This window comes from Podarcis gaigeae (genome assembly GCF_964106915.1).
Source record: "Podarcis gaigeae genome assembly, chromosome: 3".
Lineage (NCBI taxonomy): Eukaryota > Metazoa > Chordata > Lepidosauria > Squamata > Lacertidae > Podarcis > Podarcis gaigeae.
Genome location: NC_139680.1, coordinates 87,806,991 through 87,825,917, shown reverse-complemented (window position 1 = coordinate 87,825,917; position 18,927 = coordinate 87,806,991). Strand labels below are relative to the sequence as shown.

Below are 18,927 nucleotides of genomic sequence, written 5' to 3'. Positions count from 1 at the left end.
TGGTGTAGTGCTTAGAGTACTGAGCTGTAGACCTGGGAAACCACAGTTCAAGTCCCTACTCTGCCACTAAGTTGACTGGGTGCCCTTGGGCTAACCTACCTCACAGGGTTGTTGTGGGGTTGAAATGAGGTGAGGAAGAACCATGTACACCCCCGAGCTCCTTGGAGACTTCCTTTGCCTCGGATCGCAAAGTACTACGGCAGGATTCGCTGTGGGCTCAAGTCTTATCAACTCAGAATACACACAGTTTCTTACATCCAGCACCCACCCACCCAAGCCCAAAGAATTAAGTGTCACCATTACAGTGGTACCTCGAGTTACAAACGCCTCAGGTTACAAACGCCTCAGGTTACAAACTCTGCTAACCTGAAGAGTTACTTCGAGTTGAGAACTTTGTCCCAGGATGAGAACGGAAATTGTGTGCCGGTGGCACAGCGGCAGCAAGAGGCCCCGTTAGCAAAAGCACGCCTCTAGTTATGAACAGTTTCAGATTAAGAACGGACTTCCGGAACGAATTAAGTTTGTAACTAGAGGTACCACTGTATCCTTAACTTGCAGCTGCTTTTTGTCCTTTTCCTCGCTTTGCACAAATGCAACCGTCAAGCTGTCCATAGTGGAAAGCAAAGACAGGTTTTAAAAATCTCCAAAGAAAAATGTTGGACAAACTCATTCCTCCTCAAAGATTTTCAGAGAGAAGCTAAAGTGGGGGGTGGAGATGGGGGGAGGGTGTTGAAAACTGGTAGCCATAAATTGATTGGGATGCAATCATCTTCTACAGATTGGATATGAAGACATGCTCAGAGCTGTAATGTTATAATTTTATTCCATAATCAATCTCTTTCTGCACCAAAGGTTCCTCGGGTGCTTCCACCGACTCTCCCTTTAAATCAGGTAACACTTGGCAGGAGATTGAATTGACAACGTCTCCTATAAGCAGCAGTTTGCACAGCAGGGTACCATTGCGGTGGCTCTTCGGCTTGGTTAGCTCGGAGATCAACACTTGTCAGAACCCCACCAGCCTCTCCACCCTCTCTCCGCTTCCATTGTCCTAAAGCAAGGACCGATAAAGCAATATTACTCCTTCCCCTTTCTATGCAGATGTAAGCTCACCCTTTGCTCAACAGACAATGGCTCACCAGATTCAGTATGCCACATTTTAAAAACCTCTTGTTCCCTGAGATCAGCCCTACAAGAGGTCTTTGCTCTAAGGGAGGGCTGTTTTACTACTCAGTCTGATGCATGTTGACTCGGAAGTATGTCCCCTTGAGGCCAATGGGGCTGACTCCAAAGTCAGGACACACAGGGCAGGGCCCTAGCCCAGTACTAGAGCATCTGCTTCAGTCTCCATCTGGCGTCTCCAGGTAGGGCTGGGAAAGACTCTCTGCCCGAAAGAGAGACACTGCCAGTTAGTGTTGTAGACAGTGCTGACAATCTTCCACAAGATACACTGAGTGGCTCTGGCTATAAGGTATTGAAAAGGCCTGGATGAACAGAAAGGTGTCAAAGACCACAGAGATGGCACCAAGCCAGCCTCCTAGGGAAGGCTGTTCCCAACTGGGGTGCCACTACTGAAAAGGCCCTCCCTAGCGGTGACCCGCCTCCATTTGGTGCAGGCACTGAAGCAGGTCCTCTGGAAAGGATCTTAAGTTCCAGGTAAGTGAATATAGAGGTAAACAGTATTTCAGGCCACTTGGTCCCAAGCCATTTAGATCTTTAAGGGCTTAACCCAGCATTTGGGACCAGAAGTAACATGGAGCCAGCGCAACTGACAAAACACAGGCACCATATGATCAAGCTGCCCAGGTTAATAACCTCGCAGCCCTGTTCTGGATCAATGGTAGCTTCTGGGTCTTTTTTAATGGCAACACATTTTTCAATACGTACTCTTAAATCAGGCGTGGAGAATTTTGGCCCTCCAGATGTTGCTGAACTACAACTCCCATCCTCCCTGGCTATTGGCATGCTTGCTAGGGCTCATGGGAGTTGCAGTTCAGCAACATCGGGGGGGGGGGGGAGAAATCCCCTCTCCCGCTCTAAATGGTTACCAGAGCATGGGTACATGCACCCAAGCAATCACCTCGCAGGTAAGCTCACGTGTGGCATATCAGTTGATAAGCTGACAGGGTGAACCCAGAAAAGGTTAGGAATAATCCCAGAGGAGGCGATGACTCAGTGGCAGAGCATATGTTTGAAAGGCCAAGTTCAATCTCTGACGTTGCCAGTAAAAGCCTTTTGGGTGGAAGGGCTAGGAAAAGAACATTACCTGGGGAGATCTGCTGCCAGTCAGGATAGATAGCAGCGAGTTAGCTAAATGCCCCCCCAACATCTTTTTTATTGTACATTCCTGATGATTTCCTCATGAGGGTATCAGGGGCAGTTATATGGGGTCTCACTTTTGATAACTGTTTGTGCCTTCCAGTGTTTCGGAGCAGAAACATTCCCCTGTAACTTTCTGCACCATGAACGTCCCAGTTTATTTTTCATCCTGCTTTCGTTGTGCTGCAGCAGAAGAGTGCCTCTCCAGAAGGTAACACTCGGGAGGCATTGCAGAACAACTAATAAAACAGAACGATGTGCGGACAGTCCAGTATCAATCCACCACTATTGCACTATCAATGACTTTTTGCATGAAACGCCTACGAAAAGCCAAACATAAAACCCAGTCTGGATAGCCCAGTGTAGGCTGGTTTATTAGGGCGAATGGAGCATTGTCCCCTCAGCCGCAGTTTGCTCTCAGCCAGCCCCAACCTGCCTGCCTTCTTTTTTTACGGGCAACCAGTTCAGGGGGTGGCACTGCTTGTCAGCGTCCTCTTCCTTGGTGTCAGTTCTGCCCTCATAGAACTCAGCAGGGGGCTGGCTGGGGGACAGAATTGCTTGACTGTGCCTGTTATTGGCTCTGGTTCCACCTAGTGGTGGTCCTCCTACCTTTTGCTATGCCTTCTCCCAATTCACACCAGGCACCACTTGGCGGGGAGGGGGGGAGGTGATCCTCAGTAAAAGGAAGCTCTGTAGCTTCTTTTAAGCTTCATGGAGAGAACTCAGGCAGCTATGCTTTTGGATAATTCAAGTCTCTTCTAGTTAATGTTTAATATGAGCTGAACTTTTAAAAAATAAACCAGGGTGCATTGAAAGATGCGGAAAGAACTTTGACCTCGTAGGGCAGGAGTGGCTCACCTGTGTCTCCCTCTCACCCAATGTTGCTGGAACTGCAACTCCCATCATCCCTGACTAGGGGCCATGCTGGCCAGGCCTGATGGGATTTGAAGTCCAGTCACAGTTCGCAGGCCACAGGTGAGCCAACCCTGCTGCAAATAGGTATTTTAGGATCATAGAGTTGGAAGGAACCTCAAACGCCTTCTAGTTCAACCCTGTCCTTGCAGGAAGTTCACTGCTACAGCATCTCCAACATGCAGTCAGCTAGCCTCTGCTTACACAACTACAACAGAGGAGAGTCTACCACCTTCTGAGGCAGACTGCTCCGCTCTTGCTTCCAGCTCTGCAACAGGTAACAACACCTTGCAGAAGAAATAATAATAATAATAATAATTATTATTATTATTATTATTATTATTTATATCCCGCCCTCCCCAGCCGAAGCCGGGCTCAGGGTGGCTAACAACAATAAAACAGTACAACAGTACAACACAACACAACACTCTAAAATCATTCCTTATAAAATTAATTTGAATTAAACCACTGGCAACCATTCGGCCAGAGCTCTGCGAAGATTGCCGAAGGAGGGAGTCAGGCTGTGCCCTGGCCAAAGGCCTGGTGGAACAGCTCTGTCTTGCAGGCCCTGCGGAAAGATGTCAAGTCCCGCAGGGCCCTAGTCTCTAGTGACAGAGCGTTCCACCAGATCGGAGCCACAGCTGAAAAAGGCCTGGCTCTAGTTGAGGCCAGCCTAACCTCTCTGTGGCCTGGGACTTTCAAGATGTTTTTATTTGAAGACCGTAAGTTTCTCTGTGGGACATACCAGGAGAGGCGGTCCCGTAGGTACGAGGGTCCTAGGCCCTATAGGGCTTTAAAGGTTAAAACCAGCACCTTAAACCTGATCCTGTACTCCACCGGGAGCCAGTGCAGCTGGTATAGCACCGGGTGAATATGATCTCACGGCGAGGACCCCGTAAGGAGTCTCGCCACGGCATTCAGCACCCGCTGGAGTTTCTGGGTCAGTCTCAAGGGCAGCCCCACGTAGAGCGAGTCTGGAGGTGACCGTCACGTGGATCACAGTGGCTAGGTCAGGGCGAGAGAGGTAAGGAGCCAACTGCTTAGGTTGGCGGAGATGAAAAAATGCAGCCTTTGTTATATGCAATCTGTGCCTCCATGGAAAGGGAGGTGTCAAAGATTACACCCAAACTCTTAACGGACGGTGCTGGCACTAATTGCACCCCCGCAAGAGATGGGAGTTGCCCCCCCAATCCCATATCGTCTCAGCCACAGGACCTCTGTCTTCGAAGGATTTAGCTTCACCCGGCTCCCACGTAACCATCCAGCCACAGCTTCCAAACATCTGGTCAGTGTGTCTGGGGCCGAGTCAGGATGGCCATCCATCAACAGACAGAGTTGGGTGTCATCAGCATACTGATGGCAACCCAGCCCAAACTCCGGACAAGCTGGGCGAGGGGGCGCATAAAGATGTTGAAAAGCATCGGGGAGAGTATCGCACTCTCATCAGTTCTGAATGCCCTCCATAACCTCTTCAGCTCCTTTTCTCTTGTAACACATCTACTGGCCGCACATCAGCAAGCATTAATGCTCCTTTGCTGCCCTCTGGTGACAATTACGCATTTCATAAATTAGGAGTGAGTGTGAAGGTCTTATGCTACCCCTTGCCCTTCAGCCCTTCTCATAACAGAAACTCAAACTATACCACAGGCGGCTTATGTTTGGGTTGCCTTTCCATGTTTGCAATTTACCTGGCTGGAGAGCTTTCCAGCATAAAAACATATGCATTTTGCTCTGTGTTTTCCTTCTCTTGCAGGTCCTTCAGCTATGGCCTACACTTTTAGAGGAGGTATTCCAGAGGGCAGAAGGCAGGGAGACCAAGGGTAGGTGCCACCTGAGCCAATGACAGGCAGAACCACCTCCTTCTGCTTCTGTCCTGACCTTCCTCCTCCCTGCTGTGTTCTACAAAACTGAAACTAAAGAGGAGGAATCTGTCAGTCGGTGCTGCCACCCCTTGGAGTTGTAAGTAAGAAGCCAAGAAGCCAGAGGTGGAGCAGCTTCCACTTAGAATGGCCATCATACGGGGGGGGGGGGGGGGCTGAAGTGGTGGATTTTTTTTCACCTGCAATCTATTGCAGCCTAACGGAGTGGCTCCTCTGGAATTTGCCACACACATACACACACACACAAATTTGTAAATCTGTCTGTGCTTTGCTACACAGAGGTTAAATAAATGACATTTCATGCACCCTTTCACATATATACATGTGTATAGCAATAAATGCAGGCCAGGGCAAATAAGTAAATAAATGGGGGAGGGCATATTCTGATGAGGGAACGAGCTTTGTTAATTTTCTGAAAGAGAGAGAAAATATTAGGTGGGGAGCAATCCTTGTGGAGAGCTATTTCATCCCACACCCTCCCCTTTCAAATGTCATGCAGATGACTTTGTTTAGAAATGGGGCTTCTGGGATTCGCTGACACAAAGCAGCTTGCTTCTAGAGCCTCAGAACCTGTTGCTCGCTGAAGGACGGGGCCCAGAGCTCACAGGCTGCAGTTCTGCAGATGGCTGCCTTAATTCAGCCAAAACTGCAGAGAACTAGAGACAACCACATGAAAGCCTTGCCGTGGTTTGGTCCTCTTTGGGGACAGGATGAGGAAAGGATCCCCTACTTGGCCCAGAGAAAGAGTACGCAGCAGAATACAGAAATACGGGACAAACTGTGTCCTGCAATGAATCAATACAGGATGTAGCATTTTACACTGAAATACAGGACGATCCTGTATTATACAGGATGGGTTGCAACACCCTCCACGGCTGTCGGGAACAAGAAGAGCCCAGGTTCCCCCTTTTCCTTTCCAGCTAATGTTGTCACACGGGAGAGGAAGAGAGTTGTTGTGGACCTGGGCCAATGCATGACAATTACAAGAAAGGAGATTCTGACTAAAAATTAGGAGGAATTTTCTGACAGTGAGAGCTGTTCGACTGTGGAATGAGCTGCCTTGGAAGGTGGCTGACACGCCTCAATGGAGGTTTCTAAACAGAGGTTGGGTGGCCCTCTGTCAGAGATTCTTCAGCTATGATTCCTGTAGATGACTCCTAGGGTCCCTACAGTTCTATGACTCTAATAATAAACAAACATGCAAATAAATCACTGCTGAGGTGCACCTACCATTGTGAGGCCTGAGGAGATTCTGGTGATGCATCCCCAGTGGTTGCCATTGGCTACGGACTACCTGTGACATCACAAATGCACATGGCAACTGGGTGGGTATAAAAGTGAGCCCTTTCCTCTTTCCCAACAGACCACAGTGGGCAACAGCTGGGACAGGAAGTATCGCTCACTCTGCCACTTGGAGAATCAGCAGATGGACAGAAGTAATCGTCTGGCTGTGGGATGCTGTGGAACGATAATAAGGCAAGTTCACCTGCTGAGCAGAGTTGGGGCTTGAAGGTGGCTGGCATCCATGGTCAGAAACTGGCTCACGTCTAGTGATGGACCTAACTGAACCTGGAAGATGTTAGTGGGTGGAAGCCAATGGGTTCTCATTCAGATATCAGTGAAATGCCATGAGGCTGAAGCAGGTGGATGTTTGTAGATTTACGCTCGTTGAAATTCACCTTCAGAAGCCAGTTGACAAAAGCCAGTGGATATTTGTGGGTTGAAGTTGGGGCACAAATAGGTAACAGTACATATGAAAGTTGAACTGTTAATATTTTTTAATAATAAGCAACTCACTGCTAAGTGCCCCCACAACCGTCAGGTCTAGGAAGGTTGTGCTGTTGCCATTAGCTACAAACTGCCTCTGATGTCACAAAAGGTCATGGTGGCTGAAGGGAAAGCGGCAGTTATTAGTGGGAGGGAGAGAGGGAAGAGCCCCAGGAGAAGGAGACTGAGGCAAAGGTGCCCAAGGGGTGGCACTGCCTGTTGGTTTCCTCCTCCTTGGTCTCAGTGTGGCCTTTGTAGAAGGGAGGAGGATGGGGACAAAACAAGTTTTTTAAAAATTGAAGGCGGTTTTATTTTTATTGTTTTTGCATCAACCACTTAGAGATTTTTTTTACTATTATGAATAATACTACAACCCCATGCTTCTCCTCTTGAACATAAACAGGATGATTAACAGTTAAATTCAGGCCCACATTCACCCTTCACCCTAACTGCTGCTTCACTTTTTTGAAAAGCTTTTGGAAACCACAGTTAGGGCCAAACACATCTCTAGTTTCTGCCCTGTCTTAATTATCTCAAACGTGTATTCTTTTATTTTGTGTGTTACACAGACACAGCTGAATTCGTATTTTATGTGGGGTTTGTTGCTCACAACGGGTTCCGATTTTGACGCTTGGAACAATGTTCATTGACAATGTAATGAACGGATGATGCCGCTAGATGGTGCTTGAACCCTCTGGCATGGAGAAATTTTCCCCTCATCACTTTTTAAAATGTATGTTGTTGTCTTGTTCTTCCTAAAGGCAGAGGAGAAGGATTAGTCAAAAAAGAGGGAAAGAACCCTCAGCAGAACAGCTGGGAGTTGATTTGATTTTTACTTTCCCTCTCAAATGAAAATGCTTGCATATATTCATATACATCAACAGATGCTCTTACCCTTTTTGTCCTTAAAATGGCAACAAAGAATGCCGCTTCCCTGAGGAGTGAAGCTTTCTAGACCAGAAGATGCTTGTTCAATTTCACAATTCCTTTGTTTCCCTTGGGATTGGGAGGGGAAATCAATTAGGAGTGATGAAATGGAATGAACTGACCATGGGTGGCTATAGCATTGTATCCCTTCAAACACTGTTAAGAGTCCATCAGACTCCCATCAGACCCAGCCAGCATGGCCGATGGCCAGGGATGATGGGAGCTCGAGTCCAACAACATCTGGAGATGTCCCCAGAGTAGACTTTCCTTCTTCCATGAGAGCTCTTCTCTTCCCACCCACCCTCCATTAGGCTTGCATGATGATCAAGTTCTTTGTGATGCATGGATATAGTTCAACTGAAGAAGCTGCACTTCTTGAATCACCACCTCCTGATACACATCTGTTACGAGGCTAGGAGGCTTCTTGTTGTGGCATGGTGATTGGCTTAGTTAGAAGTGCCAGGGATTGGATCTTAAGTGTTAGTAGCTGGATTTTAAATGCCCTTCTCTGTTCTTTGGCGAGAGGCTTTTTTCCTTCTTCATAAAAAAAATGGCACGAAAATAATCTCTTCTCTCTTCTCTGGTGATCACTCATAGCCAAGTAAGATTGTCTTCCATAAACACGGTTTTAACAGTGAGTCCATAAGTGACTGTGGAGGCCAATTCTGGATCCACACGTCCTTGCACAGTGGGGTCATAGGTTTCCGGGCAGGAGGTGATCATGATGATGGTTTGCCAAACAAGCCTTCCTCTTAGCACATTTCTCCCTTTCGTCCTGAGTTCGAGCATCTTCAAAGCCCATGACACCTTTGGTAAAGGCTGTTCTCCAACTGGAGCACTCACAGGTCAGTGTTTCCCAGTTGTCAGTGTTTATACTACATTTTTTTTAGATTTGCCTTGAGAGAGTCTTTAAACCTCTTTAAACCGCTTTCCATTTTTAGGTTTGGAAACTGTTACACTGTTGATAGCATATGCCTCCATTTTGATTCTTAGTTCACTACAGTTTCAAATGTTTATACAGTCAGCTGTTTGGTTAAATCTGATTAGCCTTTGGGAACATCTAGCATTGTATATTGAGATATTTGGATGAACTTTACATTGACATGGTCCTACTTGTAAAGCATAAGAAAATCTGAGTATTTAATTTAGGCCTTTGATTTTCTATTTATTGGGGGGGGTGTAGACATCCTGCTCCAGAAGTCTCGGGGTGAGTAATAACAACTAAAAAGCCAATGTAAAATATTCACTTGAAATGAAATACCAATACTAGCTCATGGGAGTGTTTCCAAAAACAGGAACAGCATGTGAATCTCCTAAACAGCCAAGGCCTGAACAACAGTGCCCTTTATTTATTTTCTTACAATTATTTCCCACCTTTCATCCTTCATGGAATCCAAGGTAGAATGGTTCCCAGACAGTCATTCAATCCAGGCACTACCCAGACCCAGGTTAGTATAGCTCCAGCAAGGCAATGGTCTCATGTGCCTTCAGACCAGATCTGAACAACAGAATGATCTTCATATGCTGCAAGGTTTCCTGGAACAGTTCAGTGCCTTTGTTCTTTAGCTCAAAGGACCTCAGCTCAGGACCTGCTGGAACTCGACAGATGAACAGCCATGAGATAATAATTATAGCATGGAGCTGCTCCGCTCTGCACAGAGTGCCCAGCACCCATCAGATAATAACGGTGCTCAGGGAGTATTCGCAAGGTCATTAGCAAATTTCCTTTGGCGCTCCTGCCTGGGTTCTTCAAGAGGACACACCACAAGGCTGTGTATGACAAACATTTCTCTGGTGTAACTTCCCCTTTTAAGCCTGCTGTACTTTTGCAATCTGTAAGGGTACAAGTTGAACCTTTTTCAAGGAAGGAGAATGCCCTTGCTCTGTCTTCCTAGTTGCAGCTGGTTCCCTTGGGCATTGCCAGGATTTTTGTTAGAGTGAGCCTTTTTTTGAGAGAGAGATCGACCCCAAAAGTTGTTGAGCTTTTGGGGGGAGATAACGGGTAAAAATCCTCCCCCAAGAGGACATTATGGGGAGCAGGCTTTGGCTAGAGGGGGCAGAACCTCAGTTAATTGAGTATTTTAAATGCTCTTCAATATTTTTTGAGGATTTCCTCCTCCCTTGCTGGTTGCCCCACTCTCCTGAATAAGCAAACTGAGTGTGGCAATGTTCTCTGATCAGAATGGTAGTCTGTCTCTGCCTTTAAAAGGAGCACGTGCACACACATGTCGTTACGTAGAAATGTACCTATCCTTTCATTTAGTTAAACATGCTTCTTTAGGCGTAGTTCTGGCTTTTTTGGGTGGCGGGGGGAGGGGGAAATCATGCCAAACATAAGTTCGGTTAGATATCATGGCGAGACACCATGCCCAGCAACAGCTCTACCAGCAGTGGAGTTCTAAATACACTATTGGGCTAGTCAACATGGTGGCCTCCAGATATTTGCACTGACAATTCCCACCAGCCCTACCCATTGGCCATGCTAGCTGATGACAGTTGCCATCCAAAACACCCAGAGGGCACCCTGCTAACTATCCCTGCACTAAAAAATAAGATCTGATGAATGCAGCGGTGCTAACTTCTCAGGAAAGATGCACAGAGTATTGCGGTGCCAGTTTCTAAAAAGCTATCATCTGTATACTGCCTCACTACAGAACAGCTGATAAAATGTGGACTGGATGAGGTAACTGTTAGGTGGATATGTAGTTGGATGACTGACCCAAGCCAAAGAGTGCTCACTAAGGGTTCCCCGTCATCCTGGGGGAAAGTGACAAGTGGGGTGCTGCAGGGTTCGTTCCTGGGCCCATTGTTGTTCATTGGAATTCCCATTTCTTGGGAGACAATGGAAGAGTGCGCCTTTGGGGGTGAAGTCAAACTGTTGGAAGGCTACAACACCTGCTGTATCTGTACAGAGTGATATGGGAGAGAGATGTTTTGTTGCAGCTGGGGCAGATAAAGGCGTCTGGGAGATCATTCCTCCTCTGGTCACTGCTATGGATGTACAACCTGTCTGTCTGTCAACGTCTTTATAAATGACTTGGATGAAAGGATTGAAGAGATGCTCATCACATTTGCAAATGATACCAAACTGGGAGGGGTAGCTAATGCCGCAGAAGACAGAATCAAGATTCAATGTAACCTTAAACAGATTGGTGAACTGACAATAGGGACAAATGTAAGTTTTTGCACTTAGGCTGGAAGAACAAGCTGCATAAATAAAAGATGGGGGACATCTGGCTTGCCAGTTCTACATGTGAAAAGGATCTAGGTGTTTTAGTAGACCACAAGCTTAACATGAGCCAACAGAGTGAGACAGCAGCAAAAGAAAGCTAATGCTTTTCTAGGCTGCATCAACGGTGTTCCAATCAAGTGAAGCAATAGTCCTTCTCTATTCTGCCTTGGTCACACCTGGAGTACTGTGTCCAGTTCTGGGCACCACCATTTAAGAATAATATTCACAAGCTGGAATGTTTGCAGAGGAGGGTGACCAAGGGCTCATTCAGCTCACACCTGGAGTCCTGTGAAGAGGAGGGCAACCAAGGTGATCAAGGGTCTGGAAACCAAGCCCTATGAGGAGCAGTTGAAGGAGCCTGGAAAAAAGGAGACTGAGAGGAGATATGATAGGCATCTTCAAGTATCTAAAGGGCTGTCAGATGGAAGTAAGCTTCTTTTCTCCTGCTCTGGAGGGTAGGACCCAATCCAATGGCTTCAAGTTACAAGAAAATAGATTCCTACTTGATTCCATCAAGAAGGCTGATCGCCGAAGAATTGATGCTTTTGAATTATGGTGCTGGAGGAGACTCTTGAGAGTCCCATGGACGCCAAGAAGATCAAACGTATCCATTCTTAAGGAAATCAGCCCTGAGTGCTCACTGGAAGGACAGATCGTGAAGTTGAGGCTCCAATACTTTGGCCACCTCATGAGAAGAGAAGACTCCCTGGAAAAGACTCTGATGTTGGGCACAAGGAAAAGGGGACGACAGAGGATGAGATGGCTGGATAGTGTTTGTGAAGCTACAAACATGAGCCTGCCCAAACTGCGGGAGGCAGTGGAAGACAGGAGTGCCTGGCGTGCTCTGGTCCATGGGGTCACGAAGAGTCAGACACGACTAAACGGCTAAACAACAACAATCATCCGGAAGACTCTGGAGGTCTCTTCCAACCCTACAATTCTCTGCTGGACTGTAGGCCACTGAAGCTAATGCCATAATGAATTTGTTAGTTCTGAAGGTGGCACAAGGCTCTTCATTGTAAACACATTCATGGGTGCCATGCATATCTCAGTGGCTAACAAAATAGATCAGTTATTGCTAGCAAAGTATCTCAGCTTCTGCCTTCACATGGTGCTGGAAATAATGAATCTCTGTTTTGTTAGCCTCTGTAATAGTCCGACATTAGTGATTCACGGCATTCTACCAGGATCCAGAGCAAACTTTCTGAAGTGCTGAATAAAACTTTTAAAATCCACAGAGCCTAGGACTTGCCGATCAGAAGGTTGGCGGTTCTAATTCCTGCGACGGGGTGAGCTCCCGTGGTTCGGTCCCTGCTCCTGCCAACCTAGCAGTTCAAAAGCACGTCAAAGTGCAAGTAGATAAATAGGTACCGCTCCGGCGGGAAGGTAAACTGCATTTCTGTGCGCTGCTCTGGTTCGCCAGAAGCAGCTTAATCGTGCTAGCCACATGACCCGGAAGCTGTACGCCAGCTCCCTCGGCCAATAAAGCGAGATGAGCGCCGCAACCCCAGAGTCGTCCACGACTGGACCTAACGGTCAGGGGTCCCTTTACCTTTACCTTACCAGGATCCAGAGCAAACTTTCTGAAGTGCTGAATAAAACTTTTCAAATCGTGTATGCACATACATACACACACACATATATATGTGTGCACTCACACACACTGTATGCTACTAGTGATCCCCACCCTCGTTTCAAGGGGGGGGATCCTTTCGGATTTAAGGATCTGCAGCTGCAAGGGCTTACGGCATCCGGCGCCTCTGGATCTCCCAGCCCGGAGGGAGGGTGCGCGCGCGCGTGGAAGGCGACTTTCCCCTTCTTCCTTTTGGTTTCCCTTTAAATGGAAGCCCCGCCCACTGAAATTGACACAGTCCTCCTCGGCCGGGCCAATGGGCGCCTCGGATGCGTGTTCTGTTTGTTACAAGTTTCACACAGCTCGAAGGCAGCGAGAGGGAGCGTGGAAGAGAGAAAAAGGAGCCGGGCCGGGTGCGCGAGGGAGGAAGAGCGCGTGTGCCCAGGAGGAGCGATGCTGCCCAGGGGCTGCCGGCGACGGGGAAGCGAGTGAGCGGCATGGCACGTTAGACCCGCTGCCATGAGCGGAGCCCCGGGCCTCTGCTGGGAGAGCTTGCTCATCTCTTCCTAAGTTCTTGCTGCTGCTCCCCTTTTGCCTCTCTTGCTGAGCAGAAGCCCCGCTATAGCTGCTCCTTTACCTCGGCTGCCTCCGCAGCCTGCGAAGCAAATGAAAGGATTTGCTGTGTAATATCTATACGTGTTGGAAGAAAAGGAAGCGGGGGGGGGGGGACCAAAAACCAAAGACTGTGCGTGGCAGTATTTTTCATCAACAAAACCCAGACCCATACAGCCTGTTGTTTGGAAGGAAAGGGGCGCAAGATCGAATTTCTCTCTGCAGATCCTGCCCTCTCCAAACTACAAGTTGCGTGTACCTGAAGTTGCTGAATGCAAGCTATTCTGAGTGCCTCCAAGCGTGGCGGCGGCGGCGGCGGCGGCGGCAGCGGCAGCGGCAGCCGATCTAGCTGTGCGTGGGTGCTTAACTCTTTCCCGGCTCTCTGGATTTGTACCATGCTCAAGATCCTCACGAAGAAGCTCAGGAATCAGAGTTTGAATGAGATCCAGCCCTTCCAGTTAAAGGTAAAAAAAAAAAAAGGGGGGGGGAGCGCGGAGTTGGTTGTATATTCCAAAGCACGTCTCATTTTTTTATTTTTGCGTTGAGCTGTACTGATTGCAGAAACTCTATACTGTTCTTGTTAGCATGGCCAGGGCTCGTTTTCTCCCTTTCGCATCCTGCTCGTGGCACGAGTTAACCGTGAGAGCTGCGTATGCACTTGAATAAGGCCTGTTCCTTTCGAGGGCCAGGTTGTCTTTGTCCACACAGCAGCTCAAGGGATGGAGGAGGCCTTGCACTTTCTTGGACAGCCTCGAGCCTCGAAAAGTGCACTGCGTGGATGCAAGGGTTCTTAGCAAAGTGCATATTTTGTGTGTTGTGGATTATATTTGAAGGGAGACATTTTTTGAGGTCGAGAGTGGCTCCTGCAAAGAGAGGGGGCTGTGCCACTCTGAAAATAAATAAATAAATAAATAAATAAATAAAACATTCGGGCAATATTTAGAAGTTGGTGAAGTGCTTTGCTAGGCACGAGTTTTGTCTGTTCTTAGTCTGTAGATATTTCCAAATTACTTGAGAGTAAGCATATCTCCACCACCACCCCCATAAAATAAAATAAAATAAAATAAAACACAGTGGAAATTACTTGTTGTGGCGAAACATGTTTAGGATTGCATGGTATAGTTACAGTCTGGTGCTCACTTAAGAGCAAGCCTTTGAGCTCTGCAGGACTGACTTCTGAGTAAACATGAGTGGATCAGGCCGTACTTTTTACCTGCCCCTTACGGCTCTCTTTGTTGGCAAATTACTGAGCAAGTTAATTCATTTTTATGGACTTGCCTGTGTCTGCCTGGATATTGTCAGGGAGTTCATAAAGGCTAGGGACTCCAGACACATCTGCACCATATGCTTCTCGCACATTGCACACACATTTATTCAAAAGCTTCTCCCAAAGATTCCTGGAAAGTGTAGTTTAGTCTTCACAGAGCCACAACTCCCAGCACCCTTAACAAATGACAGTCTCCAGGAATTTTTGGAGGAGACCATGTGCTTCAAATGTGGCCTGCCTCCCGTCTGCAGGGCCAGACTTCTTTTCCTGCCTCCCCCCCAATATAACATTTGATTAGGGCCCAGGGAGCTGTGGGTGCTCTAGATCAGTGTTTCCCAACCTTGTGCCTCCAGATGTTTTTGGCCTACAACTCCCATCATCCCTGACCACTGGTCTTGCTAGCTAGGGATGATGGGAGTTGTAGGCCAAAAACATCTGGAGGCACAAGGTTGGGAAACACTGCTCTAGATAACCCTCAGCCAGCACAGGTGTGCTGAGAGATGTAGTCCAAAGCATTTGGGGGCACCATGTTGGGGAAGCCTGCCGTAGACAAAGCTCTTCCAGACCCCACAGTGAACTTGGCCATGCTATCTGAAGTCAAAGTCTCCAGGCATCTCTAGGAGAGCAGTGTCTGGGTAGGAGCTAGCTGGGGGTAGAATTGGACTGTCTATTCTGAGCAGTGTTGAGGTCCGCCCTTATACCTTGCATGTGTGGGTCTAGATTGGCTTTCTAGACCCAGCGTCTGTCAAGTTTTTGTGCCAAGCTTTGGTTTTAAGCAGCTGTCCTGAAGGAATTAGCACAAGTTCTTGTAAAGCTGCCACTGCTTCTTCTCAAAAGAACACAGTTGGAGAGGAAAAGGCGTTGGAGACTTGCACAAGCTGGAGAACAGAAAAAGTTCAGCATTTGTTCAAACTGGATTTCTTTCCCCTCTTCCCTCCACCTCCAGATAAATATGTCTTGGAATGGGGAATATATACAGTAGGCCTCTGGTTCTTAGTATAGCTTCTAGTTAATAGCATTGAGTCGGGCTTGGAGTGTTGAAACAAACTTCTGAACATAGGCAACTAGAAATTAGTAACTTTTGCTTTTTTTAAAAAAAGCAGATGGAAATAATGATGCTGCCCACTTCATAAAGGGACACAGTAAAGTATACACTTCTGAGAACAAAATGGTGCCTGATGTTCCAATGTCTCTTCATATCCAGTGGTTGTGGGCTAGCTGGCATATTAATATGTTTTGTTTCACTTGGAGAAAGGATTGCAGTCCTGGATTTAGGTAAAGGTAAAGGGACCCCTGACCATTAGGTCCAGTCGTGACCGACTCTGGGGTTGCGGCGCTCATCTTGGTTTATTGGCCAAGGGAGCCGGCGTACAGCTTCCGGGTCATGTGGCCAGCATGACTAAGCTGCTTCTGGTGAACCAGAGCAGCGCACGGAAACGCCGTTTACCTTCCCACCGGAGCAGTGCCTATTTATCTACTTGCACTTTGACGTGCTTTTGAACTGCTAGGTTGGCAGGAGCAGGGACTGAGCAACAGGAGCTCACCCCGTCACGGGGATTCGAACCGCTGACCTTCTGATCAGCAAGTCCTAGGCTCTGTGGGTTAACCCACAGCGCCACCCGCGTCCCTGGATTCAGCTGGTAGTAAATACAATTTTGAAAAAATATGTTATGGGACAGAATCTATAATCTCTCTTGGGTCTGTTTCATGGAGGTGTGCCCCAAAGTAACTACAGTTGTACACAAAAGTCAGTTTATGGGGTTGTCTCTTTCACCTGAGCATCACAAAAAGAATCATAGCCTAGGCTATGTTGTTGCAAGGTTTGGTGTTAGCAGCTGCAAAAGTGAATGGTTTGCAGTCTTCAGAATGGCCAGAGGAGTAGAAAGATTGGTAGTCCTTCACACCCAACTATAGAAACACTGAACTTTTGACAACGTGAGATTTTAAAATAAGGACAGGACCCTTGAATCAACTGGTATATTTGCATGGGGGCAGCTGTATTGCTACCTGATTGCTATGCAAGAGGATAGACTATTTGATGTCTGTTACACGCTTTTGGTTGTCCAACCTCAAACTGGTCTTGGATATCTCCAAGATGTAACCTGCAAAAAAGTAATAGATATTAGGAACATGTCTTGACTAACTTTCTATAAACCAATACCCAGAGAGAGAGAAGTGTGCCTCGAAGGAATAATCTCATGTAATCTGAAACCTTGAGGGCGGGTTGACTGCCACCATCCTCCTCTCCTAACACCTGGGAATACATGCTTGTATTCGCATAGGGGAAAGAAAAATATAATAAGCATGAGCCATGAGAAAGTATGCATGGTTCAAAATCTCTCTTTAGAAATTCATGTTTATATACTTGGCCAAAACCTCATCCTGGAGCAGTTAATTCCATATGTTAAGTTTCCCTGCATTTGTGTTTTGAAGTCATGTTTGTCTTTGTACATTCGTTCTTTCTCTGTCCTAATAGACAACTGCTTAAACAGAAAGCATGGGTGACTGTGTGATCCCCAAAAGTGCAAAATGTGAGCTTGGAAGTGTGGTCCAAATCTCCACTTGGCCATAAACTTGCTGGTGGTGTTAGGAAAGCCGCTCCCTTTCAGTCAGAATGGTTGTTAGAATCATCTAGGTTACCTTTCTCCAACTCATAGCTGCCAACCTTCCCTTTTTTTGTGGGAAATTCCCTTATTCCAGCGCCGTTTCCCGCTGCTATCCTGGATTGTTAGATATCCCATAGACTGTCCCCAGGACAGGTGAGGCTGTTGATCCCTTATTTTCGAGGCTGCTGATCCCTTATTTTCAAATCTGAAAGTTGACAGCTGTGCTCCAACTTGGTATGGTCCAGATGTTTTGGACTACAATTTCTGTTGGCCCTAGGAGCTGTAGTCTAAAAACATCAGGATGCAGCCCTCTTCCAAGAGTTGTAAAGAGGACAATGAGAGCATTTGAGGGGGGAAATATGTATAAATGTCACTGTTCTTGCTGCTTTTCCACTTTCCATCACAGTGGAGAGCCTTCTGTGTCTGTAGTGGCTCCCTGCATGTTTTAGCACCCCAATTTTCCATGGATACAGAACACTCTCCATCTCAGACACTTGTGTTCACAAGTTGGAAGGTGACAAAGTTGGTGGTGGAAGGGGTGGAGCTAGCACTCATCCAGACCGCCCCCCTCACATAATCCCATTGCTCTCCTTGCAACCCCTTAAGAGGGCTTAGGTTTTATTAAAGATAGCACCCCCATTAATCTGTGCCTCCATTCCTGCGAGGTCATTCTGCAGCCATGTTATCCTTGTGTGAACTTAAGTGGCATAATTGGATCTCTATGCTATCTTAAGGTGTGGATGTTTGATTCCTTGATCCTAGGGCTTTGGTTTATCACAGTGTAAAGGGAGTTTTCCTGAGAAGAGGTGGAGGGAGAGTTGCCAGGTTAGTTGTAAACTCTTATCCGTGACATGACTGCGCCAGAAGACAGCCTGTTTCCTTATCCTTGCAAGAAGGAAGAATGTTCCTCTGCCCTTGTGTCAACTGTTGGGTTGAGGACCAGTGAGCAAACATTATTGAGCTAGACACAGCTCCTCCTTTTTTTAACCTTGCATGGTTCCACCTCTGAGTTCTGAAGCAGGAGTTCTGGGTGCTATCAGTTGTCTAATTGTACGTGGTGCAGTTCAAGTGCTTGTTTTTCTCAAGATAGGGATCATATATGCAACCGTTGCTAAAACCACCCTGTGTAAATGGAGAAGTGGGTTGGTTAAATCCACCCAAACCAAATGGGCACAGACCTCTGCTGTAGACGGGGAGTGACAGATAGGCAGCCGCTCTTTAGTCTTACAGATGTTTAACAATATTTCTCCATGCTATGGATTTAGGCAAGTAACAGCAAATTTACAATTATGAGAGTGAGCAAACAAGGAAGAAAACCAATGCCAATCCACAGTTGACTATGTGACAGAAAAGAACTTCCCATGACGATCTGTTTTCTTGGTCTGTACCCATTAAAAAACACATACTCCTTTATCTTCCTTTACTTTTTCTTCCTTTGTCTGATCTCTCTTCACTTTCTTCTCAATTGGCTCTACTGGCCACATGCATGTATGGCAGTCCTTCAGAAAGGGTGTCTTCCACCAATGGCACAGTGACCCAGGTAAAACTCACCATGACAGCAGTTGAGAATTACGGTCTATGACCATGAGAGAAGCAGTGCTGGATCAGACCAATGGCCCATCTAGTCCAGCATTCTGTTCCCTCTGTGATCAACCAGATCCCTGTAGGAAAATTTGCAAGCAGGACCAGAGAATGAACACTTGCCTTCCTGTAGTTTCCAGCAACTGGTATTCAGAAACATTTCTGCTAGTAGCCATTGATAGGCTTCTCTAATGAATCTGTCCATTCTTCTTTTGAAGCCATCCAAGTTGGTGGCCGTGACTGCCGCCTGTGGG

At 47.0% G+C, this 18,927-nt stretch overlaps 1 protein-coding gene and 1 long non-coding RNA gene across 7 annotated transcripts in view; one reads left to right on the top strand and one right to left on the bottom strand.

The window, feature by feature from the left end:
* Positions 1-806: 806 nt before the first annotated feature.
* LOC310841627 lies at positions 807-6,477 on the bottom strand. The gene is made up of 2 exons (XR_014562627.1): positions 6,339-6,477; positions 807-1,048 (listed from the first exon to the last, which is right to left on the bottom strand). It is a non-coding gene; the product is annotated as an uncharacterized lncRNA (long non-coding RNA).
* The window catches only part of LOC310841509 (uncharacterized protein), a 59,791-nt gene continuing 47,327 nt past the window's right edge, over positions 6,464-18,927 (top strand). Inside the window, exon 1 of one of the 6 annotated variants that reach the window (XM_083732744.1) lies at positions 6,464-6,584. In XM_083732744.1, coding sequence (XP_083588870.1) covers positions 6,564-6,584 — 21 coding nt within the window. In that variant the 5' untranslated portion in view covers positions 6,464-6,563. Of the gene's footprint in view, positions 6,585-12,783; positions 13,684-18,927 lie in introns of those variants that run through there. The other 5 variants (XM_083732745.1, XM_083732742.1, XM_083732741.1 and 2 more) reach the window with 5 other exon arrangements.